Below are 25,532 nucleotides of genomic sequence, written 5' to 3' on the forward strand. Positions count from 1 at the left end.
GCCAGGGAGCCAGACACTGGTAATCATGATAGTCAACATTTATGTAGAGCTGTGCCCATGAGCCAGACACTGTTTTAGGAACTTTAACTAATTTAAGCCTTCCAACATCCTTCTGAGGTAGGTACTACTATTATGCCCATTTTACAGACGGGGAACCTGAGGTACAGTGAGCTAAGTAATCTGCTTAGGGCCATACAGCTAATAAGAGGTGGAGTCTGGACTTGAACCCAGACAGTCTACTCATAACCACTCTGCTATACTGCTCAGAGCCCAGAGGTCCATGCGTTCTGGCCACAGCTGCTCCTACCCTTGCCTGGGATACCCTCCTTCAAGTTCAGGGTCTCTTCCTTGTCCCAGCCCCTTGCCTGGGTCTCTTCTCTGCGGTGATAGCTCCTCTCTGGAGTAGACAGCAGGAGATACCCCACCAGCCCCCATCACCAGAGGGGCCCATCACCTGTAAGGCCAAGCCAGAGTGCCCCCATCTCCCCCACCCCAGCACCCACATGCACCTGTCCCCCTCTCCCCCAACCGAGCACCGTTGCCTTTTGTTCACAGCGACAGCTCCTGTGCCCAGGCTGGTGGGGGCATGGAGGACTCCGTGGTGGCAGCGGCGGCGGTGGCAGCCGGCAGACCCAGTGCCCATGCCCCGAAGGCTCAAGCCCAGGAGCTGCAGGAGGAGGAGGAGCGGCCGGGGGCGGGGGGTGCCTCCCCGCGGGCCGGCCCCCACCGCGCGGCCTCCCCCGGCCAGCAGCAGCCTGCCCTGGCGATGGCGCTCTGCTCCCACGCCCCTGCCGCCTCCGATTACGAGCTCTCCCTTGACCTAAAGAATAAACAGGTACCCAGGGCCTCCGAGGGGGTGGGGAGGGTGGAAGGGGCCCTGACTTTGGGAGCCATGCAGGGAACCAGGGGTCTCCCCCATCTGGGCTCGCCCCTGCTATAGGCACACCTCTTTTGCCACTAGTTCTCCCTAGCTGGGCTGCCTATAGCCCAGTCCCTCAGACGACAGACCACTGCCTAACGGCCATTTACACGGCAGGAGTCCCACCCTCACAATGCCAGGCCCTTGGCAGTGTGCCCAGCAGCTCGGTTTCTCCCAGAACGTGCAGGAATCCTAAAATGGCCCGCAAACGACTAGGCAAGCTCCCCCTGTTGCTCAGCAGAGATAACCCAGCTCACGTGCCCACCTGAGGTGAGGGCCCCAGGCCGAGGGGGTTCCAGTGAGCAGCAAGGACAGTGGTTTTGTCTAGGTAGACTTAAAATTCTCAAGATTGACCCAGGCTGGGGGAATCCAAGGCTCTCCCATTGGAGAGCAAATCCCACTGGGGGATCACGGGCCCCCACCTTTCATTTTATGAAGCAGGAAGGGAAAGGCCAGTCATAGGGTCCCCTCTGAACCCAAAAGAAAAAATAATGTCAGGGTTTGGCTTATGGATAATTAAGAAAGGAAGGTCTGTGTGTGTGTGTGTGTGTGTGTGTGTGTGTGTGTGTGTGTGTGTACATAGTAGAGAAAGACTATGAGGAGACACTGTTGAGAAAAAGCATTGAACTTGGAGACATGGACAAAGAAGTCCAATCCTTTTCTGACTGTAATTAACTCTGTGACTTTGGAGATGCCAGTTGAGCACTCTGGGTAATGGTTTCCTTATCAGCAAAATTGGGAGTTAGACCTTGAAATGCCTCCAAGTTCCCATCTGACTCTAAAATGTGTAGAGTCTAAAGAACAATACTTACCACATGTCAAATAAGGGTTTAATATCTACAATATATTTTAAAAATCCTTCAACCCAGCAACAAAAAGACAACCCAAATAAAAACGGGCAAAAGACTTGAATAGACATTTCTCCAAAGAAGGTATAACAAATGGCAAAAACACATGAAAAGAGGCTCAACATCATTAGCCATTAGGAAAATGCAAATGAAAACCACAATGAGATACCATTTCACACCCACCATAATGGCTACTATTTAAAAAATGGAAAATTACAAGTGTTGGAGAGGATGTGGTGAAATAGGAACACTCATTTATTGCTGGTGGGAATGTAAAATGGTGCAGCGGCTGTGGAAGACAGTTTGACAGTTCCTCTGAAAGTTAAGCGTAGAATTACTATATGACCCAACAATCCCACTTCTAGGTATTTACCCAAAAAAATTGAAAGCAGGGGCTTGAGCAGATATTTGCACTTGGATGTTCAGAGTGGCATTATTCACAATTGCCAAAAGATGGAAACAATCCAAGGGTCCATCAGCCAATGTATGGATAAACAAAATGTGGTATATATACACACAATGGAATATTGTTCAGTCATAAGAAGGAATGAAGTTCTGATACATATGACAACATGGATGAATCTTGAAGGCATCTTGAGTGAAATAAGCCAGACACAAAAGGACAAATATTGTTTGATTTCACTGACATGAAATAATTAGAATAAGCAAACTCATGGAGTCAGAATCTAGAATACAGGTTGCTAGGGGATGGGGTAGGGGTAGGGAATAGGGAGTTAGGACTTAAAATGTACAGTTTCTATTTGGAAAGTTTTGGTAATGGATGGTGATTATGGTAGCACAACATTTGAACATTATTAACAGTACTGAATTATATATTTGAATGTAGCCAAAAAGGGAAATTTTAGATTGTATATATGCCACTTGAATAATTTTTTAAAAAATCCATTAAACTGCACAACAAACAGTGAGCCCTAAGTTAAACCATGGACTATAGGTAATGGTGCTATTATAAAAATGAGTGTTCATCAATTGTAATAAATGTACCACGCCAGTGCCCGGTGTTAATCATAGGGTGGTATATGGGAATTTTCTATTTTATGCATGATTGTTCTGTAAACCCACAACTTCTCTAATAAAAAAATTTCCAGTGGGAGATGGAGAGAGCCATTCTTTAACCCAACAGACAAAGTGAATCTCAGGAAGGGAAGCTAGTAGGAAGGCCACTAAGTCTTAGGCAAGCCAACTAACCTTAATTCTTCTTCTGGAATGGATGCTGAGCTATCATCCTACATCAGTGGCTAATTGCAGACAGTGCATCTAACTTTCAGTATAAAGTATTCAACGGACTCTTCCATGATATCTCTGTGAATAATATGAAAAAAATGTGGATTAGATGACAGTATAGTCAGGTGGATGTTCTCATACAGAGTTCTCAAACTATGTTGAATTTTCTATCCAAGCCAATAACAGGGGAGATGAGTGGGGCACTGTCCCTAGCCCTGCCCAGTCCAGACATTCTGACAAGACAGTGTTAAATTTACCAAATTTTCTGATGACACAAAGCTAAAAAGTTACAGCTAATACCTTGATGATAGAATCCAAGATTAAAAAAAAAATCTCATCAGGCCAGAAGGATAGTTTAAATGAAAAATGGCTAATAAAGTGGGGGAACATTGAAAGCTCTGCTCTTAGCTCTGAAAAGCCCAGGGTACTGGTACAAGGAGGGGGAGGTTTGGTCCTGGGAGAAAGGCCTTAGTGCTCCAGCAGGTGGAGCAGCTGCCGGAGCAGAGACTGCAGCCCTCGGAGACCTTCCCAGGAGGGTAAATAAAGCCCCCGAACAGGGAGCAAACTGGCTATCAGCCCCACATCAGTCACTGGTCAGGGCCCATCTGGAGCCTGTGCTCAGTTCTGGGGCTGCATTTTAGATGAAAAAAAAAAAGAATCCTGAGTTTCCTGAAGAAGGAGAACCTCATGGGCTGGAGTCTTGTGTAGACATGAAAGCAAGTTTTAAATGTGGAAGGGCTGGCATGTAAAAAAGGGATTAGATGTATTTTCTATCATCCCACACGAAACTAGTGGTACTGATGTAAGAACGCCATCAGAGAAAATTTCAGCTTTGTTAACAGAGCTGTGACATAGTGGGGCGTCTGTTACTGGGACCCCAAGGCAGGGGCTGGGGGACAGTTGGTCAGGTTGCTGCGGAGTGGTCCGGATGGCCCAGATGAGAGGTGCTCTCAATTCCACATGGCTTCTGCTCCTTGAGAACAGAGACCATTTCTGAGTCATCTTGGAACCCCTACCTGCCAGCTGGGAGAGTGTCTGGGATGTAGTAAGAGCTCAGAGTGCAGATGCTTTGAGCAACTACGCTGTGCAAAGCCACAAGGGAGGAGGGTACCAAGAAGGATAAAAACATGGCCTCTGCCTGCTCCCAAAGAGATTACAGCTCAATTTAAGGAGTATCTGGCTAATAACGCCAGAGAAAATGCTTGCTTTGGCTGGAGGCTGAGGGTAGGAGATTTACCTACTTCTGGATGGTTGGGTGGGAGATGCAGTGTAAGCAGGATTCTGGTTGTTGCTGTGGACTTTTTTTCTTATATAGCAGGCATAATAGTACAAGGTGGTTTGCATGGCAGGCCAGTAGGAATGGGGCAGGAGAGGGTGTGATGGGGGCCCTCTCGCTGAGTGAACCCAGCCTGGGGAAATAGCTTAGCTCCCCTGGCTCATGGATCTCTCATCAGCTGGGGAAGAAGAGGAGGCTGAAAACAGGGCACACATATATAAGAGACCTTCTACCAATGAGCTGTGTGACCGTAGACAACTTGCTTAACTTCTCTGGGCTTCAGAAGCCTCATCTGTCTCTTTGGGGCTTTGCACATGCTGTTCCTTTGCCTCTCCAACATTCCTACACCCCTCCTGCACTTGCACCTTCTTTACTCCTCTTGCTTTAGGACTCAGTTTAGATGCTCCTTCCTCCTCTCTGGAAGCTTCCCCTGCACTCCCCAGGCTGTGTTGTGTGGGATCCTTCCCAGTGATCCCATAGCACCCAGGCGTTCCCTGTCATAGCCCTTCAGCCTTGTAGCATTGTTTCCTGTTGACCTGACTCTTCCTTGAAGGCAGGCTCTGTGACTTACTTATCATTGTACCTCCAGTGGAGAACACAGTAACCTAAGAGGGGTCAGGATGGGCGTGAAGCCTGGGGCCAGGGCCTGAATCCATGTTCAGATCTCTTTTAGATCTAGGATTTATGATTCTATGATCCTGTGACCCTGCTCATTGCACAGAATCCTATAGGTCCTGGACTGGAGAAGTCTTGGACAAATCCTACCCTCTCCTGCCATCCACACTGCCCTGCGCTAGGCCAGGCCACCCTCATCTCTTACTGCATCCCCAGGGAAATCTCCTCTAAACTTATTCTCTGCCCTGCAGCTGAGTCATCTTTATAAAGTGCAAATCTGACCCTGTTATTACCTTGTGTGAAAATCCTCAATGGCCCCCCCCCATGTGTAAAGGACAAAGACTTCTCCAGCCTCTCCTGCTACCAGACCCAACCCACAGCCTTCTCACCCCACTCAGGGTCATTCTGTCCCACGGGCAGTTCCCGGAATCCCCAGGCCAGCCTTCACCTCTGGGCCTTAATGTATTTTATTTTTTCTGCTGCGGATCCCTCCCACCTACAACCCAATCCTGCTCCCCAGGTGGGTCCGACTCACCTGCTGTCCTCAGCCCAGACATGGGATCATGTCTGGGTTTTGTGCTTTTGCCAGCTGCTCCTGTAGCTTACTTCGTGCTGCCTGGTAGGTGTCCCACCCATAAGGGCGAGCTCTGGGTCCTTCTCGGGTGGTCACAGACAGCTGAGCCCACTGTGAGGTGCCATTCACAAACCCTCCCCAGCTGCGCATCACGCCACCCCCACCCCGCTCCAGCCCACGTCGCTTTCTGCATCCAGCACCATCCCTGGTGTCCAGGAAATGCTCGACATTGAATGAACACATGAATGAAGGAACAGAAGTAAATGAATAAATGAGGCCGGTCCCTGAGCTCCCCTGCTCTCCCAGTCCCTTTCCACCTGACTGGCCCTCTCCCAGGACCCCTCTGCCCTCCAGCCTCTCACTTAATGTCACTGTGATTCCTGGAGTACAACCAAGGGGGCGGGGAGGGAGCATTTCTCCCCTTTGGGGGGCCCTTGAGGAAAGGTGGCTGTGGCAAGGATATAAAGGGTCCATCTAGACTCTCTAGGGGGTTTGCTTCCTTTTCTCTCACAGGTGCTGAGCAGACAATCGGGGCCCATCCAGACCGCCCACAGTTGGGGAGCTCAAGGGCTCATGGGTTAGGAACACCCAGGCCCTGCTCCCCATGTCCGTCCGGGACAGAAGCCACGTTCTGCTGGAGAGCAGCCCCTTCTCTGGCAGGTAGATCTCCCACAGCTCAGCCTCGGGGCCTGGCTTCACCACGGGCACCTTCCCAGTGAGAAGCAGTGGCCACAGTTCCAAGTCACTTTCCCTCTCGGAGCCTCAGTTTCCTCATTTGTGAAACAAGGGGTTGTCCAGAGTGTCTCTAAGGCACCTCCTCTCCCCGATGGTGAGATTCCCACCTCAGGCCTGAGGGTCAGCAGTCTGCAGGGGATGGTGGTGATAGCGACACATGTCAGGGGTTGTCCTCAACTCCATTTCATTTGGTTCAGTGAATGTAATTGCACAGCGGCTTGGTGCTAGGCCTGAGGCTGGGCTCGGGGACACCACGATGCCCAAGACATGGTCTCAGCTCTCAAGTTGCTCATAGCCCAAGGGTGGATGTGGATGTAAACCAGGACTAGTGAGCACTAACTGAGCATTCGGTGCCAGGCCTGTGAGGCAGATACTATTCCTTGGTACCTTCTGCCACCTCCTGCCATCACCAGGCAGGGTTGACGTTCCATAGAAGTGGGACACAGGCTGCTGTGGGAATGTGCACAGGGCAAGTGGCCCAACCTCGGGGTGCAGCAGGTTTCCAGGAGCAGCTCTACCTGAGGGGAGACTCTGTGACCTGGGGGTAGCTGAGCCCCAGGACTCCCCTCAATCCCAGCTGTAGCCAGGAGAGGTTCCCCAGGGCAGCCCTGCCCTAGGCAGACCTCATCGCCCAGCCATGCTGGGCACTGACTGTATTTCAAACACTGGGCTGGAAGGTGGGTGCACGGAGAGGATGCAGCCCCCCAGTACCCCCTGCGGGCCCTGGCCCTGCCCAGTGCAGACTGGGCTTCTCTGGCTCAGCTCCTGGAACTGGGTCTCAAAAGCTCCCCTCCTCTCCCCTCCGCAGACTCCCATCCTCAGCCTCCTCGCCCCACGTTGGGGTTTGCCTTGCCAAATTCTGGAGGCTCTTAACATGCAATGCTTCAGTGTTCTCAACTGGGAAATCTTGGATCAGAGGAAATCCTTGCTCACATTTGGAAAGCACCCTCCCCCGCCCCAGGCCTACCTCCCCATGTTCCCTTGCATCTCCCCCACCAGCTACTTGCTCTTCCTCTCTGCACCCTGACTTGGCCACCATGTCTCATCAGCCCTCATCAGGCTCAGCCGCTGCAGCAACCTGAAAAGAGGGAGCATGTTCTAATTAACACTGAGAGGCTCATTAGAGAGACAGAGCCCCCCGAACCCCCCTCCACTGCTTCTCCTGGCAGAAGCTGAAAGATTGCTCTCTGGGGAGGAGGCAAGGCCACAATTACCCATGATTCATGGGGCCTAGAGAGAAGTGAGCAGAGCTGCTCCTTGGCGGCTGGTTCCAGAGACCCCGTCCTTGGGGCTGCCCTCTCCTCATCCAACTCTCCCAGCATTCTGGCCTGGCCCTTGTTAAGAGCAGAGCTGGGAGAATGAGAGGGCCTGACTAGGATGGATGGAACTGACCTGGGGTACTCCCGAGACCCCAAATCCCATGAGAATCTGGGGGGGGGGGGTGGAACATTGGCTTGGAGCCTAGAACTGGAAGGAAGCCTCAATTTTATTTCCCCTGGGGCATAGGAGAGAGTTCAGTTTAGTTCATACCCACAAACATTTATTAATTCCCAAACATGGATCTGGCCCCGTGCTGGGGACGAGGGCTGCAGCCACAGATAATAACAGTGTGTCTGTGCAGGCTGAGAGAGCTCCAAGCAGGGAGGCGGCCATGAGCATTGAGGGTGGGCTGCAACGGATGGGAAGGAAGTGGTGGTGGGGGTGGGGGGGTGGGCGTTGCAGGCCGGGGTGGGCCACAGCAGGCACAAGACTCGAAGAAGTGGGAAACAGTCATGCTAAGCTGATTGGAACAAATGGTGAAGATTCCATAACTGAATTCAAACACCACTCTGGGAGCAGTTGCTCCATGCCAGGCACTGTGCTCCGTGCTGGGCCTAAGGATGTCTGAGACGTATTTGATGCTTCAAATAACTTAAGCTCTTCTATGCTCCAGGGGAGGGGGAAGGGAAGATGGGTTAGATAAATATCACAAAGGTAGTGGAGAATACTAGGTCCAAAGAGACACATGAAACAAGGCTCTCTCTCTATGGGGGTTTGCAGAAGCAAGATGCCCCATCTGGTTGGGCGACTGGGGAGGCTTCCTGGAGGAGGCAGCATTTGAGATAGGTCTTGAAGAATGGGGAGAATTTGTACCTGGAGGACAGGGGATGAGAGTGGGAGTTGAGGATGGAGAGAACCTTGCAGATGGTGGGAAAAGGCTGAGCAAATTCTCAGAGCAGGAAAGCCGAGCGTGGGTCAGGGGAATGGCAGGCAGCAGGGCTGGTTTGTAATCCAGGCTTGGTGCAGTAGTAGAGGCGGGGGAGTAGACCAGGTCAGATTGTTCAGGGTTGGGCTGCCAGGAGGAGGCTTTTATAGTCATGCTGGGCAATGGTTCTCAAGCAAGGGAAGGCTGTGTTTACATCTGCCCTTTGAGAGCACTGGTAGTACAAGATGGACGGTGGGTTGAGAAGGAAGCAGGGCATAGGAGGCTACCAGCGGCCCAAGTCGGGAGACATGGAGAACCCCACATGGGGACAGTCTGGTGGAAAAGTCAGGATGATTGCAAAAAAGTATTGTGGAGAGGGGAGGCCAAGTGCAGGGCTTGGCTGCTGAGGAATGCAGAGGACAGGGACAAAGGAGGAACCAAGGTCAAAGGCAAGGTTCCCAGACCAAGTGGTGGAAGAGCCAAGGTGTGGCTGGGCAAACAAGGAAGTGATCCAGGGGGCTGGTTTGGGAGAGGTGGGGAAAGATGGTGGCTTTGTCTAGGCAGATGGAGACCTCCATGAGGCTGTTGGAGCTATAAGGCTCAAGGCTAGGAATGGAGGTTTGAGAGCCAGTTACATAATCATTGTCTTCATCATCAAAGAGCTACTGCTTATTGAGCACCTGCTATGTGCCAGGTGGTATATAAAATAATTTAATCCTCACAACAAACTGCAGAGTAGGTGGGATTAACCTCACTTGACAGACAGAAAAATAGAAAGGCCAAGATGTTAAGAAACTTGTCAACCAGCAGTGAAGAGGCAGATCTGGGACTAGATATTTCCCCGAAGGCTTCCTTATCAGTCCATTAAAGTAGAGTGAAGTTATGATAGGGGATGAGATTCTCTGAGGGAAAGCAGACAAGATATTCCATCTTTAGAGTCACCCCAGAGGCTCTCCTGAGATAGCTCCCCTCTTCATCAGTTAATTATCAGCTATCAGAGGCTGCGCTAATGACTGTCAACATGGAAGCCATGGAAGATGTCTAGAAGTACATGGGAAAAAATTAAAACGAGCGTGGAGAAAGGAAGATGGCATACAAATGACTTGTAACTTGCATGCTTAGGATTTGGGGACAAGAATATGGGATTCAGGAGCTGAAGGAGGAGCTAACAATTAAGGAGCTGTATGGAGACACTGGGTCACAAGAGCTGAGGAGAGAGTTTCTAGGTGGTAGAACTGTCAGGAGCTGCAGAAAGGAGGGCAGAGGAAGATTGCAGATGGGCCATTGGATTTAGTGATTTGAAGGTCTTTGGAGCCCTTCCTGAGAGCCATTTCAGAAGGTTGGTAGGAGCGAAAGGAAAAGTGCAAGGAGTCAGGTCATAAGGGGTTGGATCTGTAGTTTGGCGTTTGTTCAGGTAGTGTAGACTAGTCCTCCAAGAGGTTTAGTGGGATAGAGAAAGAGATGGGGCTAGTGCTTCGGAGACAGAAGGGTCAAGTAGAGTTATGTTGCAGCCTGGAGAGATCTGGGAGAGCCTATAGGCAGGTAGAAGGGGGCAACAGAAGGGCGGAGGTTGGGAATGCCAGTAAGAGAGAGGCTAGAGGATGGACGGAACTTACAAAGGAGGCAAGAGGGTGTGAGATCATCAGCAAGATAATCAAGAAAGCTGTGGGTCAAATTAAAGGACGGTCTTTGAGAGCCCCAAAGATGAACTTGGGAAGAACTCTTTAATTTATTCAATAAATATTTATTGACATCCTACAAGGTACCAGGCACTGTTCAAGCATTGGGGATAGAGCAGTGAGCACGGCCAGGCAAAGTCTCTGCTTTCAGGCTTATGGTCTAGTAGACTTGATGGGACAGAGTCAAGAATTTAGAATCCGCTTTTTTCCTCCACTTGCATGAAGCATGGACATTAGTATGTAGAAGGTGGTTGGAGGGTTATCTCAGCCAAGCCTTCTGCCTCTGAGCAAGATGAAACCAGGCCAGGAGGATGGGTTCCCTTTATATTTTGGAAACATCTCAGGCCACAGGATTTCATTCCTTTCTTCTGTTGCCAGAAGTACCTCATAACCTGAAAAGAGTGCTCTTGGGCCTGGTGTTTCCCTAGAGGTAGAAATAGACCAGGTGGGAAAGAAAGGTCTTTAGTGACCTGTGGGTGTTGGGGTTTTTCAGGGTGCTTGGAGAGGGGTAAAAGGGAAATTGAGAGACTAGGAGGCAGCTAAGTAATTAGTCTTACCCTCTCTCCACACTTCCCCTTGGAGGACTCTCCTGCCTAAACCAGGGCTAAACCTCCCTTCTAGGCCTCAGGGAACTTGCCAGAGTTCAGCAGGGAGAATGAGCTGAGCTGCCATGTTCTCTCCCTTCTAGCCTGAGTTCTACAAAAGCAGGAACAGAATGGCTCTGAGGAAGTCACCATGTTTCTCTGGAGCTCTCAGGCACATGTGGCTATACCTAGATGAAGATCAAGTAGGCAACTTTGCACTCGGTGTGGTGGGCAGAATCTAAGCTGGCTCCTAGGATTCCCAGCCCGGTATGCACACCCCGTATAATCTTCTTCCTTTGAGTGTGGGTGAGACAAGCAAATATGACTAGTGAAGAGTGGCCGTATCACTCCTATGACCAGGTTACCCATCAGGTGACTTCGAGTTAATCAAGAGAGATCATCTTTGCGGTCGGGGTTACTGCTTCTAGGGGGAGTGGCGGCCGGTAGCCGAGCCCTCAGCTCTCGGGGCTGCTTAAAGGTTACCGGCGGCGGGGGCTCTTTCCCGGAGGCGAGGGCGAGGCGGAGGACGTTGGCCAGAGTCCTCGGCGAGAGGCGTGCAAGGAGGGCGGCGATAAGGACAAAAACACTCTTCATCCAGTAGGGGTATGCGCCAAAGAGATTTATTCAGGGGTGATTACAGGTTATATAGGCTGGTAAGAGGGGCAGGGCTGGAAAGGAGGTGAAGTAGCCTAAAATGGCAATATTGAAGGGAGAGGGGCTAGGATTGGTTCTGAGAGGATTCAGGAGCCGTTGCAGCGGGCGGGGGTTGTTCTGGCCACGGTGCATGCGCACTGGCGGTGGCAGGAGTGGCCTTGGCACCAGGGAGCGAGTGGGTAAGATAAGGAAGTGGGGAAAGGGCAGTTGGGAGAAAGGCGGTTTCCTCCGGCAAGCCTCCCCTGCCAGTGGCATTTTGGGTGAGGAAAAGGGAGCTGCCTTGACCTCGCTCCTCAGGCTCGGGGGGGCTGCAGAGGGCACTCACGCCCGTACCTACTACCCTCCCCAGGGGGTGATATCAAGTCCCCTGGCCCAGGCCTGGTAAGTCGAGGCACAAGCTCAGCTACCCGCAATTCCCCTTTCTTTTCTAATTAGAGGAAGAGGCTTTACCGGAGAGGCCCGCTAAGGGTGAGGGAAGGGGGAGGTCAGGGAAGGGAAAAAGGGGTTGACGGTGGCTCAGCGAGGCTGGAGCTCAGTGTTGGTGTGGTGCCCGGGCGCTCGACAAGGGCTTCGCTGCAGCGGGCTGGGCGAAGGTGAGGGGTTTAAAGTTCAGGGGTTTAAAGTTCAGGGGTTTAAAGTTCAGGGGTTCAGAGAAGCTGGAACTCGAGGTGAGAGCGATGTTCAGGTGATTGAGAAGGGCCTCGCGGTCGGCGGGTTGACCGGTGGCGTTGAGGTCGCGGAGGGTTGGTTGTCATCTTGGAGTGGGGGGGCGTCAGAGGTGGCGAGTCGCTGATACTGGATTTGCACGAACGAGGAAAAAATGGCATCTGTTTGTTTTCTTACAAGCTGGACAATTTTGCGGATGAGGCAGGGTCCTAAGATGAGAGCTAGAATAATTATTAATAGGGGGCCAAGAAAAGGAAGGATGTATGGGAGGATGGGAGTGAAAAAACTGGACCAATAATTGGTGGCTTCACGATCTCTTTTACGCTTTTCCAGTCCCTCTCGGACCCTTCTCAGGCTGTCCTCGACGAGACCTGTGGAATTGGCATAAACACAGCACTCTTCTCCTAGGGCGGCGCAGAGGCCTCCTTCTTTGAGGAGGAGAAGGTCAAGACCTCGGCGGTTTTGGAGCACGACTTCAGAGAGGGAATTGACAGAATTTTTTAGATGGTAAATAGCGTTTTGTAGGTGACGAATGTCCTCGTCAACAGCCGCCCTGAGGTGAGTTAGGGCGGAGCCTTGACTGGCTAGTGCAGCGATTCCGGTACCAGTGCCGGCAAGACCTAGGAGGGAGGCAATTGTAAGGACGGTGATGGGCTCTCGCTTTGCAGAAGGGCAGGAGCTGCAGTTCTTTCCAGACGGAGGAAGAAGTCTTCTTCGCTGTGGTATAAGACCCTAGGGATAAGGACAATTAGGAGGCAAGTTTCTTTATATTCGCTGATGATATTCGTGCTGAGACAGGGGGTAAGTCCTGTAGAGGAGCAGAGCCATTGGGAGGAGTTATGAGGAATGAGAAATTTTGCAGAGCTGCTGGGAGATGAGTAGCTGGCACAGGCAGTGAGGTCGGGAGAGTTACTGGAGCGAGGGCGGACGCACTTTCCCGTATAGGAGACTGAATGAAAGGTCAGGGGGACGGCAGAGGTATTCCAACTGCATTCCGAGGGGCTGTCTTCTGTGCTTTCTGAAAAGGAGAGGTTGGAGGCAACGGGCTCGTACAGTGAGGAAGAGGTGGAGAGGCAGAGCCAGCAGGAGGAGGTAAAATTGGGGTTGGAGGAGTTTACTGAGGCAAAGGCGGCTTGGATGAGGCTGAGGAGGGGAGAGGAATAACGAGAAGGGGGCAGAGGAAGCTGGGGTGGTGGAGTTTGAGATGTAGTTGAAGTGCGTTTAGTTGGAACTAAGGTGCGGCTGGAGAGCTGTGGAAAAAGGGGGTTAATGACTTTATTGGGACCAATGTTAAAGGGCTTTTTTATAACAGTATCTTTTTTTGGTTGGTTTAAAGCCTCCTTTCTTATGATTATAAGGGTTCCCCGATCGAACCCCGATAGCCAAATTCGGAAGCCCCAAGTTTTACCTAGGAGCCAAGACGTATCGGCAGGGTTTTGTATGGTGAGCATTAATCTTTTAGGGCAAAGGTACCTGTTGAGATAGTGATAGCCTGAATTTTGGCAAGTATACGGGATTACTGCGAGGTTTAGAAATTTGTCAGGGACAGAAGGTTTCCAGCCAGTGGCTAATGTTTCACACCCCCAGTACGGGCAGTAATAGTCCTTTGGGGATTTACAATATGATTTTCCAGGATTTGAAGCTGGACACATATAATAATCCTGAACATAATAATCTTGAATTTTTAGGCTGCCTGGATAACCAGGAGGTTTTGGATTAGGAGGGATAAACAGATCAATGGCATAAAAGACGAAGGAGGGAGATCCCGCTGTGGTGTTGGAAAAAATTACTGTGGAGTCTTTCCAACGCGCAAGAGTCCACTTCCAAGGCTGGTGGGGATCGCCCTGGGTAGAAGAGGCAAGAGCTAACATGACCATTAGAAGGGAGGTTATGCTTGGGTGAGGGTTGAGAGGGTGTATGACATTGGTTTTTGCTTGTTTATAGAGGCGTATAATTTTTCTAATTTCTCGCCGCTGCTGCGCTCTGCTCGGACTGGGGTCCAGGCCCAGGTATACTGTTGTCATCTGGTGCACCATGCTGCGGAGACGACGGCGTTCCCATCTCGTTGGACGCGTGGTTGCTGGTGGCGGGCCGGATTGCCCTTCCTGGGATCCATATTGGTTGTGCTGCATCATCTGGAAAAACACAAGCAAACCCGCGCCCCTGGGCGAGAAGTGGGGAGGGACCTTTCCAGGTATTATTCTCCGGGTCCTTCCAGTAAACCATCGGGGCCTGGGTGGGCCTATACGAGGGCCCCCAATGTTTATGTAGGGGCGAAAGCCCTTCCTTATTGAATGTGAGTAGATTAAGGTGAATAAGGGCTGCTATAACAAGGTCCCCTGGAGTCGCCTGGGGGAGCATTGCCCTTTCTTTTTCAATTTGTGTTTTTAAGCGGCGATGGACTGCTTCCACAATGGCTTGCCCCTGTGGATTATAGGGGATGCCGAAATGATGGGTGATGTTATATAACTGAAGAAAAGCCGCAAAAGAGGCACTGCGATAGGCAGGCCCATTGTCCGTTTTTAGGTCCCAGGGGACTCCCATGAAGAGAATTCCTTGTCTCAGGGCCTTGATACAGTGTTTGGCCGTTTCCCCGGCGAGGGGGACTGCATAGCACATGGCTGAAAAGGTGTCAATCATTACATGCACATACTTGAGGCGCCCAAAGGACGGAACATGAGTTACATCCATTTGCCATCTAGAATTAGGTTTTAAGCCTCGTGGGTTGACTCCTTGAGGTTGTAAGGGGCCTAGTGGCGCAAAGGGCGCACAAGTTGCACAATTGCGGACAAGATGTTTACAGGTATCTAAGGGGAGGCCAAATAGATGATGTAACGACGTAGCCGAAAAGTGAAACCTGGAATGCAATAACTTGGCCTGGTTAACAGTATCCCCCGGAGGGGCTGCCGTGTGGGTTAGCATAGCTTGGGTATGTTGAGTTGAGACTGCTTGGTCTACTATACTATTGCCATTAGCCAGGGGCCCCGGAAGGCTTGAGTGACTACGAATGTGGCTAATGAACCAAGGATCCTGTCGATGTTCCAGGATGCTTCTGAGGTTAGAAAGTGCTTTATCAATGGCCGAGTTTCCGGGGAAAAAGGTGGAAAACGCGAGGACTCGGCAGACCTGATACGTGTAGAGGCTGTCTGTGAAAATGTTTACTGGGTGGTTACAGTGGGCGTTCAGTGCGTATGACACTGCCAGAATTTCCCCCACTTGGACTGAATGAAGGTTGACATAACTAAATAGGCGGGGTTCTGGATGGTCCTGTGAATAAGAGAGGAAGGCGAAACGGGTTTTGGAGGCGTCAGTAAAAACGGTGTTGGCACCCGGGATGGGTGCAGAGGAGGGGAAAGGATGGAAGGGGCTACGGAAGGGAAGCTTGGCGAGTCCCTGTAACAGCCGATGGCTGGGATAATGACAGCTGAATTCCCCCTGAAATCCTTCTAAAAGGATTTGCATGTCCGGGTTGTCACGTATAAGCAGGCGGGTTTGGCCTGTGTCTAGGGGCCAAACAATTTTTTCTGGCGGCTCTCCGAATACATGAACGGCCAAGGTAACTAGATCTGAAGCCAGGCTGATCCAGAGCCGCACTGTAGGGCAAATCTTCCTAAGTCGACTTTTAGCGGGATGCGCCCAAAGTAGAGGGCCTTCCTGCCACATGCAGCCCATAGGTGTGCCGGGCGTAGGGAGGATGAGTGCTATAAGATTGCCTTCCTTGGTGTTGAATCTGTTGAGACAGCAGGAAACGAGTGCCTTGTTAATTGCGGCAATGGCTTCCTTTGCCTCTTGGGTAAGCTTAATGCGCCGGGAGATTGCTAGCGGCGGGGTTTCAGGGACACTCAACAGCGTAAAGAGTGGTTGTAGCTGTGCTGTGGTGATCGGCAACGCAGAGCGGAGCCAATTGATCTGACCGCAGAGCTGTTGAAGCTCAGAGATAGTGACCCGGTCCGGTATGTCCAGCTGAGGAGCGGACGGAGCAATGGTTTTATCAATACTAAATCCTAAGAAGGCTAATGGTGGCACAATTTGAACTTTATCGGGTTGAATCGTAAGGCCGAGGTCAGCTAAATTAGTGGTGAGGTCTTTAAGGAGTAGAGGAAGTGCCTCGGCGTTCTCAGAGGCCACCAGGATGTCATCCATGTAATGGATGAGCATGGCCCGCTTTCGCAGGGGGGCCACTGCGTGATTAACATACATTTGGCAGATGGCCGGACTGTTACGCATCCCTTGAGGGAGGACTTTCCATTGATACCTGCTAGCCGCGCCCGCGTGATTGGGGACAGGAACTGTAAAGGCAAAGCGCGGGCGGTCTTGCTCATGTAGCGGGATGGAAAAGAAACAGTCTTTGATGTCAATAGTGGCTACATGATAATGGGCCGGGATAGCCACCGGATGGGGGAGGCCAGGCTGCGGGGAACCCATGGGAAGAATATGCTTATTGATTTCCCGCAGATCATTGAGGAGCCTAAATTTCCCTGTGGCCTTTTTATGAATAACAAACACTGGCGAATTATAAGGACTAGTAGAAGGCTCTATGTGGCCAGCGTCCAATTGTTCTTGTACGAGGGCTTGGAGTACTACCAATTTATGCGTGGGAAGGGGCCACTGCTCCACCCATATAGGTTCCTCAGTATCCCACTGCAGAGGAACGGGCGTTGGAGGTGTTAAACGAGCAGTGGCGCACATTATTGGGGGGGCTGCGCAGTAAGCACTGCCCCAAAAGCGGCAAGGATATCACGGCCCCATAAAATTTGGTCTATGGTGTGCAGAAATAACGGGCGGAAGGTGCCTGAGTGGCCCTCTTCATCTTCCCACTTAATGGGTCTCATGGCTTGAAGAGAAGTAGAGGTACCGGTGGCTCCCACTACCGAGGGACCATCAAGAACCATGCACATGGTGGCATACTGAGCGGGCATGCAAGAGATTTCTGCCCCTGAATCGAGCGTGCCTGTGTACCATTGCCCTTCTATTCTTAACTTACGAGTAGGTTTTTCTGGAGTGATGGGGACTGTCCAGAGAAGCATTTTATTGTCGGAGCATTGATTAGTTTTATTGGAACCGGCCGGCATGCTGCCTCTTAGGGGCGGGGCTGAGGCTTGCCCCGCTTGGAGTTTAAAGCTTGCCCAGTGCTTTGGTGTTGACTACCGCCAGGGCACCAGGGATAGCAGAATTTTTTTAAATCTTTTTCGTTAAGGTCTCTGTGGCTGTTTTTGCAATCGCGCGCCCAGTGATAACCACGTTGGCAACGCGGACATGGAGTGGAAGGGGGGCGCCCATTGCGCTGCATGTGAGGCGGGCGTTTGACCTCCGCATTGGGGCACTCTCGGGCAAAATGACCGCTCTGCCCGCACTTAAAGCAACCGGTGGTGGCGGCTAAGGCAGCAGTGACAGCACCAGAGACAGCTTGGGCTAGGGACGCGGCAGCTGGGTCAAAGGCGCTGCAGGCGAGAACCCAGTCATTAAGTGTTTTTTCCCGCAAGGGGAGAATGGCTTGCTTACAGGGGGGGTTAGCCCCTTCTAGAATGAGTTCACGGGTGAGAGCTAGCTGGGCTTGAGGGTTGGTTACTTTTCTAGCACAGGCTTCTTCAACCCTGGAAACAAAGGTGGCGAAAGGTTCGTTTGGCTCCTGGAGGAGCTTGGTAAAGTTGTCAGGTCGACGGGCAGAGCAGTTGGCAAACGCGCGTAAGGCGATGCCTCTGAGGACAGTCCAGAAGGCAGCAGGGGCATTAATATAAGCAGACGCACTTAGAAACGCTCCAGTGCCCAAATAGGCTTCGGGGGGATGATAGACTCCAAGGGCTGCGTCTTGCTCACTTTGCTGAGCTGCTTCTGCCTGGAAGTGAGCACGCCAGTCAACAAACTGACCGGGGTTAAGAATTGAACGGGCAAGCGAGGCCCAGTCTTGGGGGAGGCAATAGTCCATGGCGAGATCCTGCAGTATTTGGGAAGCGTATGGGCTACCTAACCCGTCCTCCTTGACGGCCTTGCGAAGCTGCTTGATAGTATCTAAGTCAATGGGATACCAGTCATGCGGCCTCTGTGGGGTGGGGGCAAGGTTAAGAGGAAAACAGCGAAAAGCACGAGGGAAAGGAGGACACGCTTGCAGAGGACTTGGTGCGGGAGTGGGGGTAGGGGGAGCGTTGCCCCAAGGGTTGCCTTGAGGTGCTGAAGGCAGCCAGGGGTTGTTAGTCGGCAGGGTGGAAGGAGCGGCGGCAGCTGCCGGTAGCGGCTCCGAAGGGGAGCTCGCCGGAGGGAGAGGCGGGAGTGGGAGGCCCCAAGCGTCGCAAGATGGCGGCGCAGTAGGCGTGGCTAAGACACAAGATGGTGGATCAGCCCCGCCCTGTGAAAGGGTGGGGTTCAAGGCATAAGATGGTGGACTAGCTCCGCCCTGTGAAAGGGCGGGGTAAAGCGTATGCGGTTTCCGGCCCAGCTTAGGGCTGATGTCATCACCGGAGCATTTCCTCCCCTCGATGGAAGAAGAAGGAGGAAGTTCGCCATCTTGGCGTGGCGCAGTGTTATTTTGCTTTTTGGGAGTCACCTCGAGCGCGTTGTTAATCTGCTCGACTAAGGACTCCGTGTCCGAGTCATGATTTGAATTAGTATCGCTATCTGAGTCTGTTGGCTGGGTTGATAGGGCCTCTTTGGATTTAACGGGGCCTCTATCAGGGGGGAGGGAGCCTTGAAGGCAGGAGCGGATGGTTATTAAGGTGGGGAGCAAGCCGGGAGGGAAACGCTTGCTCTCATGTTCCATGGCATTAGTGACTCGATCAATAAGGCGATCATAAGTAACAGGGTCCCAAAGATGGCAAGTGGTGAGCCATGGGTTAAAGGGCAGCAGGAGATCCCAGTATATCTGCAGCTGCCGGACAGACACTTTACAGCTATGCGTGTCTAGGAGACCCGCTAGAGCACGAACTTGAGGTGCCTGACATGTAGATATACGATTACCCATAGCTGAGGGGAGAGGAGGGGGAGTTGTTCCCGAGCCGGGCCGGCCGGCTGGCGGGGAGGAGAAGGAGGAGTAGTTTACTGAGCAGAGAGAATGAGATAAACTGTGGCTGCAAGGCCGAAGGAGACGGCGAGAGCAGAAAGCAGTGCCCTTTGGCAACGAGAGCAGTCAGGGGGGGCAGTTGCAAAGAGGCACACGGCACCAAATGAGGAAATAAAGATACAAAGAACTACAGCAAAGTAATGGAGGGGAAGAGGGAGAGTGTTAGGAGGAACGGGGGTCATAGAAGTGCGCATACAAGAGGACGAAGAGAGCGTGGGGGAAGGGAGGAGTTCCTACTGGATGAAGAGAGCGTGGGGGAAGGGAGGAGCGGCTTCGGAGCAAGGAACCTCCCACGGCTCCGGAAGCGGCGAGGGAGAGGCGGCCCTTACCTTGCAGGCGAGGAAATGGGAAGCTGGAGGGGCGTCCGGGCGAGCGGGTGACCTGCCAAACTGTCGTGTGGAGACGTTCCTCACACGGGGCACCAGTTGCGGTCGGGGTTACTGCTTCTAGGGGGAGTGGCGGCCGGTAGCCGAGCCCTCAGCTCTCGGGGCTGCTTAAAGGTTACCGGCGGCGGGGGCTCTTTCCCGGAGGCGAGGGCGAGGCGGAGGACGTTGGCCAGAGTCCTCGGCGAGAGGCGTGCAAGGAGGGCGGCGATAAGGACAAAAACACTCTTCATCCAGTAGGGGTATGCGCCAAAGAGATTTATTCAGGGGTGATTACAGGTTATATAGGCTGGTAAGAGGGGCAGGGCTGGAAAGGAGGTGAAGTAGCCTAAAATGGCAATATTGAAGGGAGAGGGGCTAGGATTGGTTCTGAGAGGATTCAGGAGCCGTTGCAGCGGGCGGGGGTTGTTCTGGCCACGGTGCATGCGCACTGGCGGTGGCAGGAGTGGCCTTGGCACCAGGGAGCGAGTGGGTAAGATAAGGAAGTGGGGAAAGGGCAGTTGGGAGAAAGGCGGTTTCCTCCGGCAAGCCTCCCCTGCCAGTGGCATTTTGGGTGAGGAAAAGGGAGCTGCCTTGACCTCGCTCCTCAGGCTCGGGGGGGCTGCAGAGGGCACTCACGCCCGTACCTACTACCCTCCCCAGGGGGTGATATCAAGTCCCCTGGCCCAGGCCTGGTAAGTCGAGGCACAAGCTCAGCTACCCGCAATCTTGGTTGGGCCCGACCTAATCAGGCTAACCCTCTGAAGGAAGGGGAAGCATCAGAGACTCTCCGTTGGCCCCAAAGGAGCAAACCACCACGTTGTGGAGAAGGCCATGGGGCAGGGAACAGCAGGCAGCCTCTAGGACTGGAGGGCCCTGTCTTACCATCGTAAGGAAATGAATTCTTCCAACAACACTTGGTATGCTTTTCGAAGGTCCCTGGGATCTGAGGACCTGACATTACCAGTAGAGTTTCCTGCCTTCTGCTGAAGGCCTTGTCCCTTGTGAAATGCAAATACTTCCCGGGGAATCATATAAGAAGCCCTACTGGCCATTTAAACATTAACATGAGTAAGTTTCCCGACCATTCCAGAGAGGAGGCGGGCTGTGGGGGAGGGGCGGCATGAACCTGCTAAGTTGGGAGATGAGCACTGAGTGGTGAGGCTGGAAGTGAGGAAGACAAGCGCTGAGGGCGTCTCCTTTTACCGGATGCTCCTGGAGCTGGGAGTTGTCTCCCAGGCCAAGATGGTGCCTCTGTGGTCCAGCTGTGGGGCACCCATTGTACTTTGTAGGGAGGTAACGGGGACTGCTGGGTTGTAGGGAGGAGGTCACTCTAGCTGCAGTCCCTGATGGGCAGAGTACAGCAGGAAGTGGGGTGAAGACTTGGCCTTTCCAGCTGAACCCCTCCCCACCCAGTATCCCTGGGGCCCTGGGGAGCAGGGGGTGATGCTGCTGTTCCTGCCTCGAGTTGTTCATCTCAGTCCATCTATCCCGATTCTTAGTTCGGAAATGCCACCATTTCCCAAACTTCTCCAGGGACTGATCAAAGCCCTCAATCCCACCAGTAAGCCCATTCCCTTCACACAGGCCTCATCCCTTATTTCAGTGCGGACCTTCCAGGAAGGGCTGTGGTTAAGTGGGACCAGCCACTCACACCTCAGGGTGAAAGCCTTTTGGTCCTTTCCAGAGAGTTTTTGTTTTGTTTTGTTTTTCATTTTAAGGGTATAGTTTAATGATTTTCACTAAAATTTACTGAGTTGTGAAGCTATCACCATTAACCAGTTTTGGACATTTTCATCACCCCGCTAAGACCCCTCTTGGCTGTTCACAGCTAAACCCCGTTTCCATGTTCAGCCCCAGGCAACCACTGTTCTACACACATCCAAAGGTTTGCCTTTTTTGGGCATTTCATATAAATGGAATCATACAATAGTGGCCTCTTTATGTCTGGCTTCATTCACGCAGCGTAATGTCCCCTGGGTTCATCCATGTTGTAGCAGGCATCGGTATTTCACTCCTCTGTATTGCAGAACAGCATTCCATTGTATGGCTACACCTCGTCTGGGTATCCATCCTCTGCTGAGTGACCACCAGGTGATGTTTCCACTCGAGGCCTGCCCTGAACAACTAGCCCTGAACATCAGCACGAGTCTTTGGGTGGATGTATGTTTGTCTTTCTTTTGGGTAGACTCTGAGTGGAATTGTCAGATCCCGTGGCAAGTTTATTTTTAACTTTAAGAAACTGCTAAGCTGTTTTCCAAAGTGGCTGCACTGTTCTACATCCCTATCAGCAGTTTATGAGAGTTCCAATTTCTCCACATCCCCTCCAACCCTCACTGTAGACTGACCTTTTGCTTATAGCCATTTTCCTGGGAATGAAATGGTATCTCATTGTGCTCCAAAAATATATGAATGAATAAAGAAGTTACCTCCAGAGCTGGACAGAACTTGGGTTTGAATCTTGGTGGTGGTGCTTAACAGCCGTACTACCTGGAAAAAGTCACTTCCTTGCTGTGAGGCATGAGGACAGCACAGCGTAACAGCGCGATGCCCTCCCAAACCCAGGGCAACGGATGAGGGCCCATGACAACGTAGCTGATGGCATCACCACCATTAGTAATGGCAGTAGCACTATAAGAAGTCGTAGCAGTAGCAGCAATATTAGTTAGTACTAGTTGCAGCAGCAGTAGTAGTTGTAGTAGCAGCAATAGTTGTAATGGTACTAGTTGTAATAGTAGTAGGTATAGTAGTAGTTGTAGTAGCAGCAGCAGTACTAGTATAGTAGTAGTAGTTGCTATAGTAATTATAAAAGTATTAGCTGTAGCAGTCATAGTAGTTGCAATAGTTGCAGTAGCTGAGAGGTTTTGAGATGGGAGAAAAAGTGAAAATACAGTCAACCCCAGAGGGGAAAAGCCCATGGAGAAAACTGGGGCTGAGAGGAGTGAGGAAGTGCCCTGAAGACATACTGGCCCACGTGAAAGATTTCCTGGGGTGAGATCTGTCCAGGTCGGGTAGCATCCCCTCACCAGCCAGCGTCAAGTCCTGCCCTGATTGGACAGCTCGCATAGTGGAAAACAGAGGCTTATGGAATTATGGCCTGGAGGGAAATCCACTTGAGATGTCTATTCATCCATTCGTTTTTCTATTCAATTCGCTTTATCAAGCACCTTCCACGTGTCATTTCTGGGGCTGGGTACTGGAAACACAGAATGATCAAAGCCCAGTCCGGACACTTACGATGCTCCCAGGGTCAGGGAACGCCCCCAGTGCAAGTGACATAAATGCTGAGAGGAAAAACAGGAGAGCTGGGATAGTTGCAATTTTTTTTAGCATTTCTGTTTAATTTTTAATTTTTTATTATTTTCAAGTATACACAAATGTAGAAAGAATAGTGTAATAAGCACATGGAGCCATCACCCAGCTCCAATAATTTTATTAATTTTTAAGTTATTGATATTTTAATTAATATTAATAGGCATGTTTCATCTAACCCTTCTTTTTTTGATGGAGCATTTTAATACAAATTCAATATATGTATTTCACTCATAAATACTTCAGTGTGCATCTCAGATATGAACACTTTTAAATAAACAGCATAGCAGCTATATCTGATCTGACTACCACCAGTAATAGCTCTCTCTCTCTGCCCCCTGGGACATCATCAATACCCAGAATCTCTAATCCTACATCCCACACCTCTAGGAGTCTTGCCAAGTTCCTGATGTCTCAGGAACCTGACTTTCTGAAGGCTAGGAGTTTTCAGAAACTGAGTCCCCCCACCCAGGGCCCCCAGCTGTGCGTTCCTGGGCCCATCTGAAGTTGGGTCGGGCGACTCCATGCACTGCTTGACATTCACCTCCCCCATCTTTCCGGAAATGTTGTAATACCCCTGCCCCAACTGAGCTCTTTCCTCCTCTTGGTCCATCTTGTTGCAGATTGAAATGCTAGAACACAAGTACGGGGGCCACCTGGTGTCCCGGCGCGCCGCTTGCACCATCCAAACCGCCTTCCGCCAGTACCAGCTCAGCAAGAACTTCGAGAAGATCCGCAACTCGCTCCTGGAGAGCCGCCTGCCGCGGCGGATCTCCCTGCGCAAGGTGCGCGTGCCCACGGCCGAGAGCCTGGCGGCCGAGAAGGCGCTCATGGAGGGCTACGGCCTCATGGGGCTGCCGCTGGTGCGCTCGCCCTCCCTGCCGCCCACCTTCGCGGGCACGCTCACCGAGCTGGAGGACTCCTTCACCGAGCAGGTGCAGTCGCTGGCCAAGTCCATCGACGACGCCCTCAGCACCTGGAGCCTCAAGACAATGTGCTCCCTGCAGGAGAGCGGCGCTTACCAGATCCACCAGGCCCTGCATGCGGGCGCCGGGCCACCGGGCCTGGAGGCCGAACTGCGGGAGCCCGAGGGCGGCGGCCCAGGGTCCGGGGACGAGGCTGCCGAGGCCGCCGGCCTGCCTCAGGGCCACAGCGGCACCCTCATGATGGCTTTCCGGGATGTCACGGTGCAGATCGCCAACCAGAACATCTCCGTCTCCTCCTCCACGGCTCTATCGGTGGCCAACTGCCTGGGCGCGCAGACGGCCCCGGCCACTGCGGCACCCGCGGCGGAAGAAGCCCGGGTGTCGGAGGACCCCGAGGGCCCCGTTGCGGTTCAGGGGGACGCGCCCTCCAAGGACACGTGCGCAGAGACGAGGGCCGGCGGGGCTGAGCGCGCCAACGGGCTGGGGGCGGCGGAGGCTGTGGCGGAGGAGGCTGCAGCCGCCCCGGAGGCAGAAGAGGAGGAGGAGGAAGAGGAGGAGGAGGAGCAGGAGCAGGAGGCGGGGGAGGTGGGAAAAGGGCCCGAGGCCGGCGACAATTTCGAGCAGCTGAGCAGCAGCAGCACGTCCACCAAGTCAGCCAAGTCCGGCTCGGAGGTCTCGGCCTCGGCCTCCAAGGAGGCCCTGCAGGCCATGATCAGGAGCCTCCCGCGCTACCACTGCGAGAACCCCGCCAGCTGCCAATCACCCACTCTCTCCACCGACACCCTGCGCAAGCGGCTCTACCGCATTGGCCTCAACCTCTTCAACATGTAAGTGGGCTCTGGGCCCGGAGCGCCCGTCCCAGTGCTGGCTCGGCCCCGGGGAGGAGAGAGGGGGAACCCCTTTTCCTGGACACCAAGCAGGGGCCCTTACAACAGCATCTCAGGTTGCTTCCAGGAGGCCTTTGGGGCACACCTGGTCCCTGAGGCAATGTTGAGGAAGGATGCTTTTTATTCTTAATTGCTATGAATTCATTTTTAAAGGTATTAGGGAAAATAGAACACATCAAAACCATGTGCTCACAGCTATTATTGCTTAAGATGAACCAAAGGTTTGAAAATTGAGAAAATTTTTAAAAACAGTATTAAGTAAATAAAGAGAACAGATAGTGGGAGGACTGAGCAGAAATCATTGGCATAGGATATGAAGTTGGGGAACCACAGGGAAGGGATAAAAGGCAAGGGGGAGACAGAGAAGTAGAGTGTGACATAAGCAGAGGTGCGGTAGAAAGAGACTAGAGGATGGAAGGAGACAAATGAAAAAATGCCACGGCCCAAAGAGGGTTTTGGTGGGTGTGTGCCCCAATACTCAGAGCCCCAGCCAGAGCCCTAACCAGACCACTCTCTGAGACCAGAATGTATACATCTGGTGCCAAGCAGAGGAAGCACCCAGGCCCCTCCCATGAAATATAAAGTACATGAGACACTCATCTCCACCCTTACCCACCCCTTAAGAGCCCTGAGCCAAGAAACAGCATCCCTTCTGCCCACTTACATGTTCCTTTATTTATTCGACATTTATTGAGTGCCAGGCGCTGTGACCACAAAGATGAGTAAGACATATCCCCTAGGCTATATCCCCTATGTTCTAGGGGAGTAGCTACCATTTATAGCTCACCTTACATACAGCATCTGCCATCTTCCCAGGAATATCCAGAGGCAGGTATTATTATGCCATTGTTCAGAAAAGGAAATAGGTGCACACAAGTAAGGTGCATTGCACACTTAAACAACTTTTAGTAGGTGGCAGAGTTAGGTCAAGCCAGATGTGTCTGACTGCAAATTCATGGTTCTTTCTTCTCCATTGGGCTGCCATCCTGGTGAGTGGAGCCCCTACCCTCA

The 25,532-nt window shown here is 52.1% G+C and overlaps 1 protein-coding gene across 1 annotated transcript in view; it reads left to right on the forward strand.

The window, feature by feature from the left end:
* IQSEC3 (IQ motif and Sec7 domain ArfGEF 3) overlaps positions 1-25,532 on the forward strand; it is a 112,238-nt gene that overhangs the window by 50,571 nt on the left and 36,135 nt on the right. The window contains 2 exon segments of the mRNA XM_037847947.1: positions 556-835; positions 23,332-24,461. Of these exon segments, the coding sequence (XP_037703875.1) occupies positions 556-835; positions 23,332-24,461 (1,410 nt within the window).

This window comes from Choloepus didactylus, chromosome 8, assembly GCF_015220235.1.
Source record: "Choloepus didactylus isolate mChoDid1 chromosome 8, mChoDid1.pri, whole genome shotgun sequence".
NCBI lineage: Eukaryota > Metazoa > Chordata > Mammalia > Pilosa > Megalonychidae > Choloepus > Choloepus didactylus.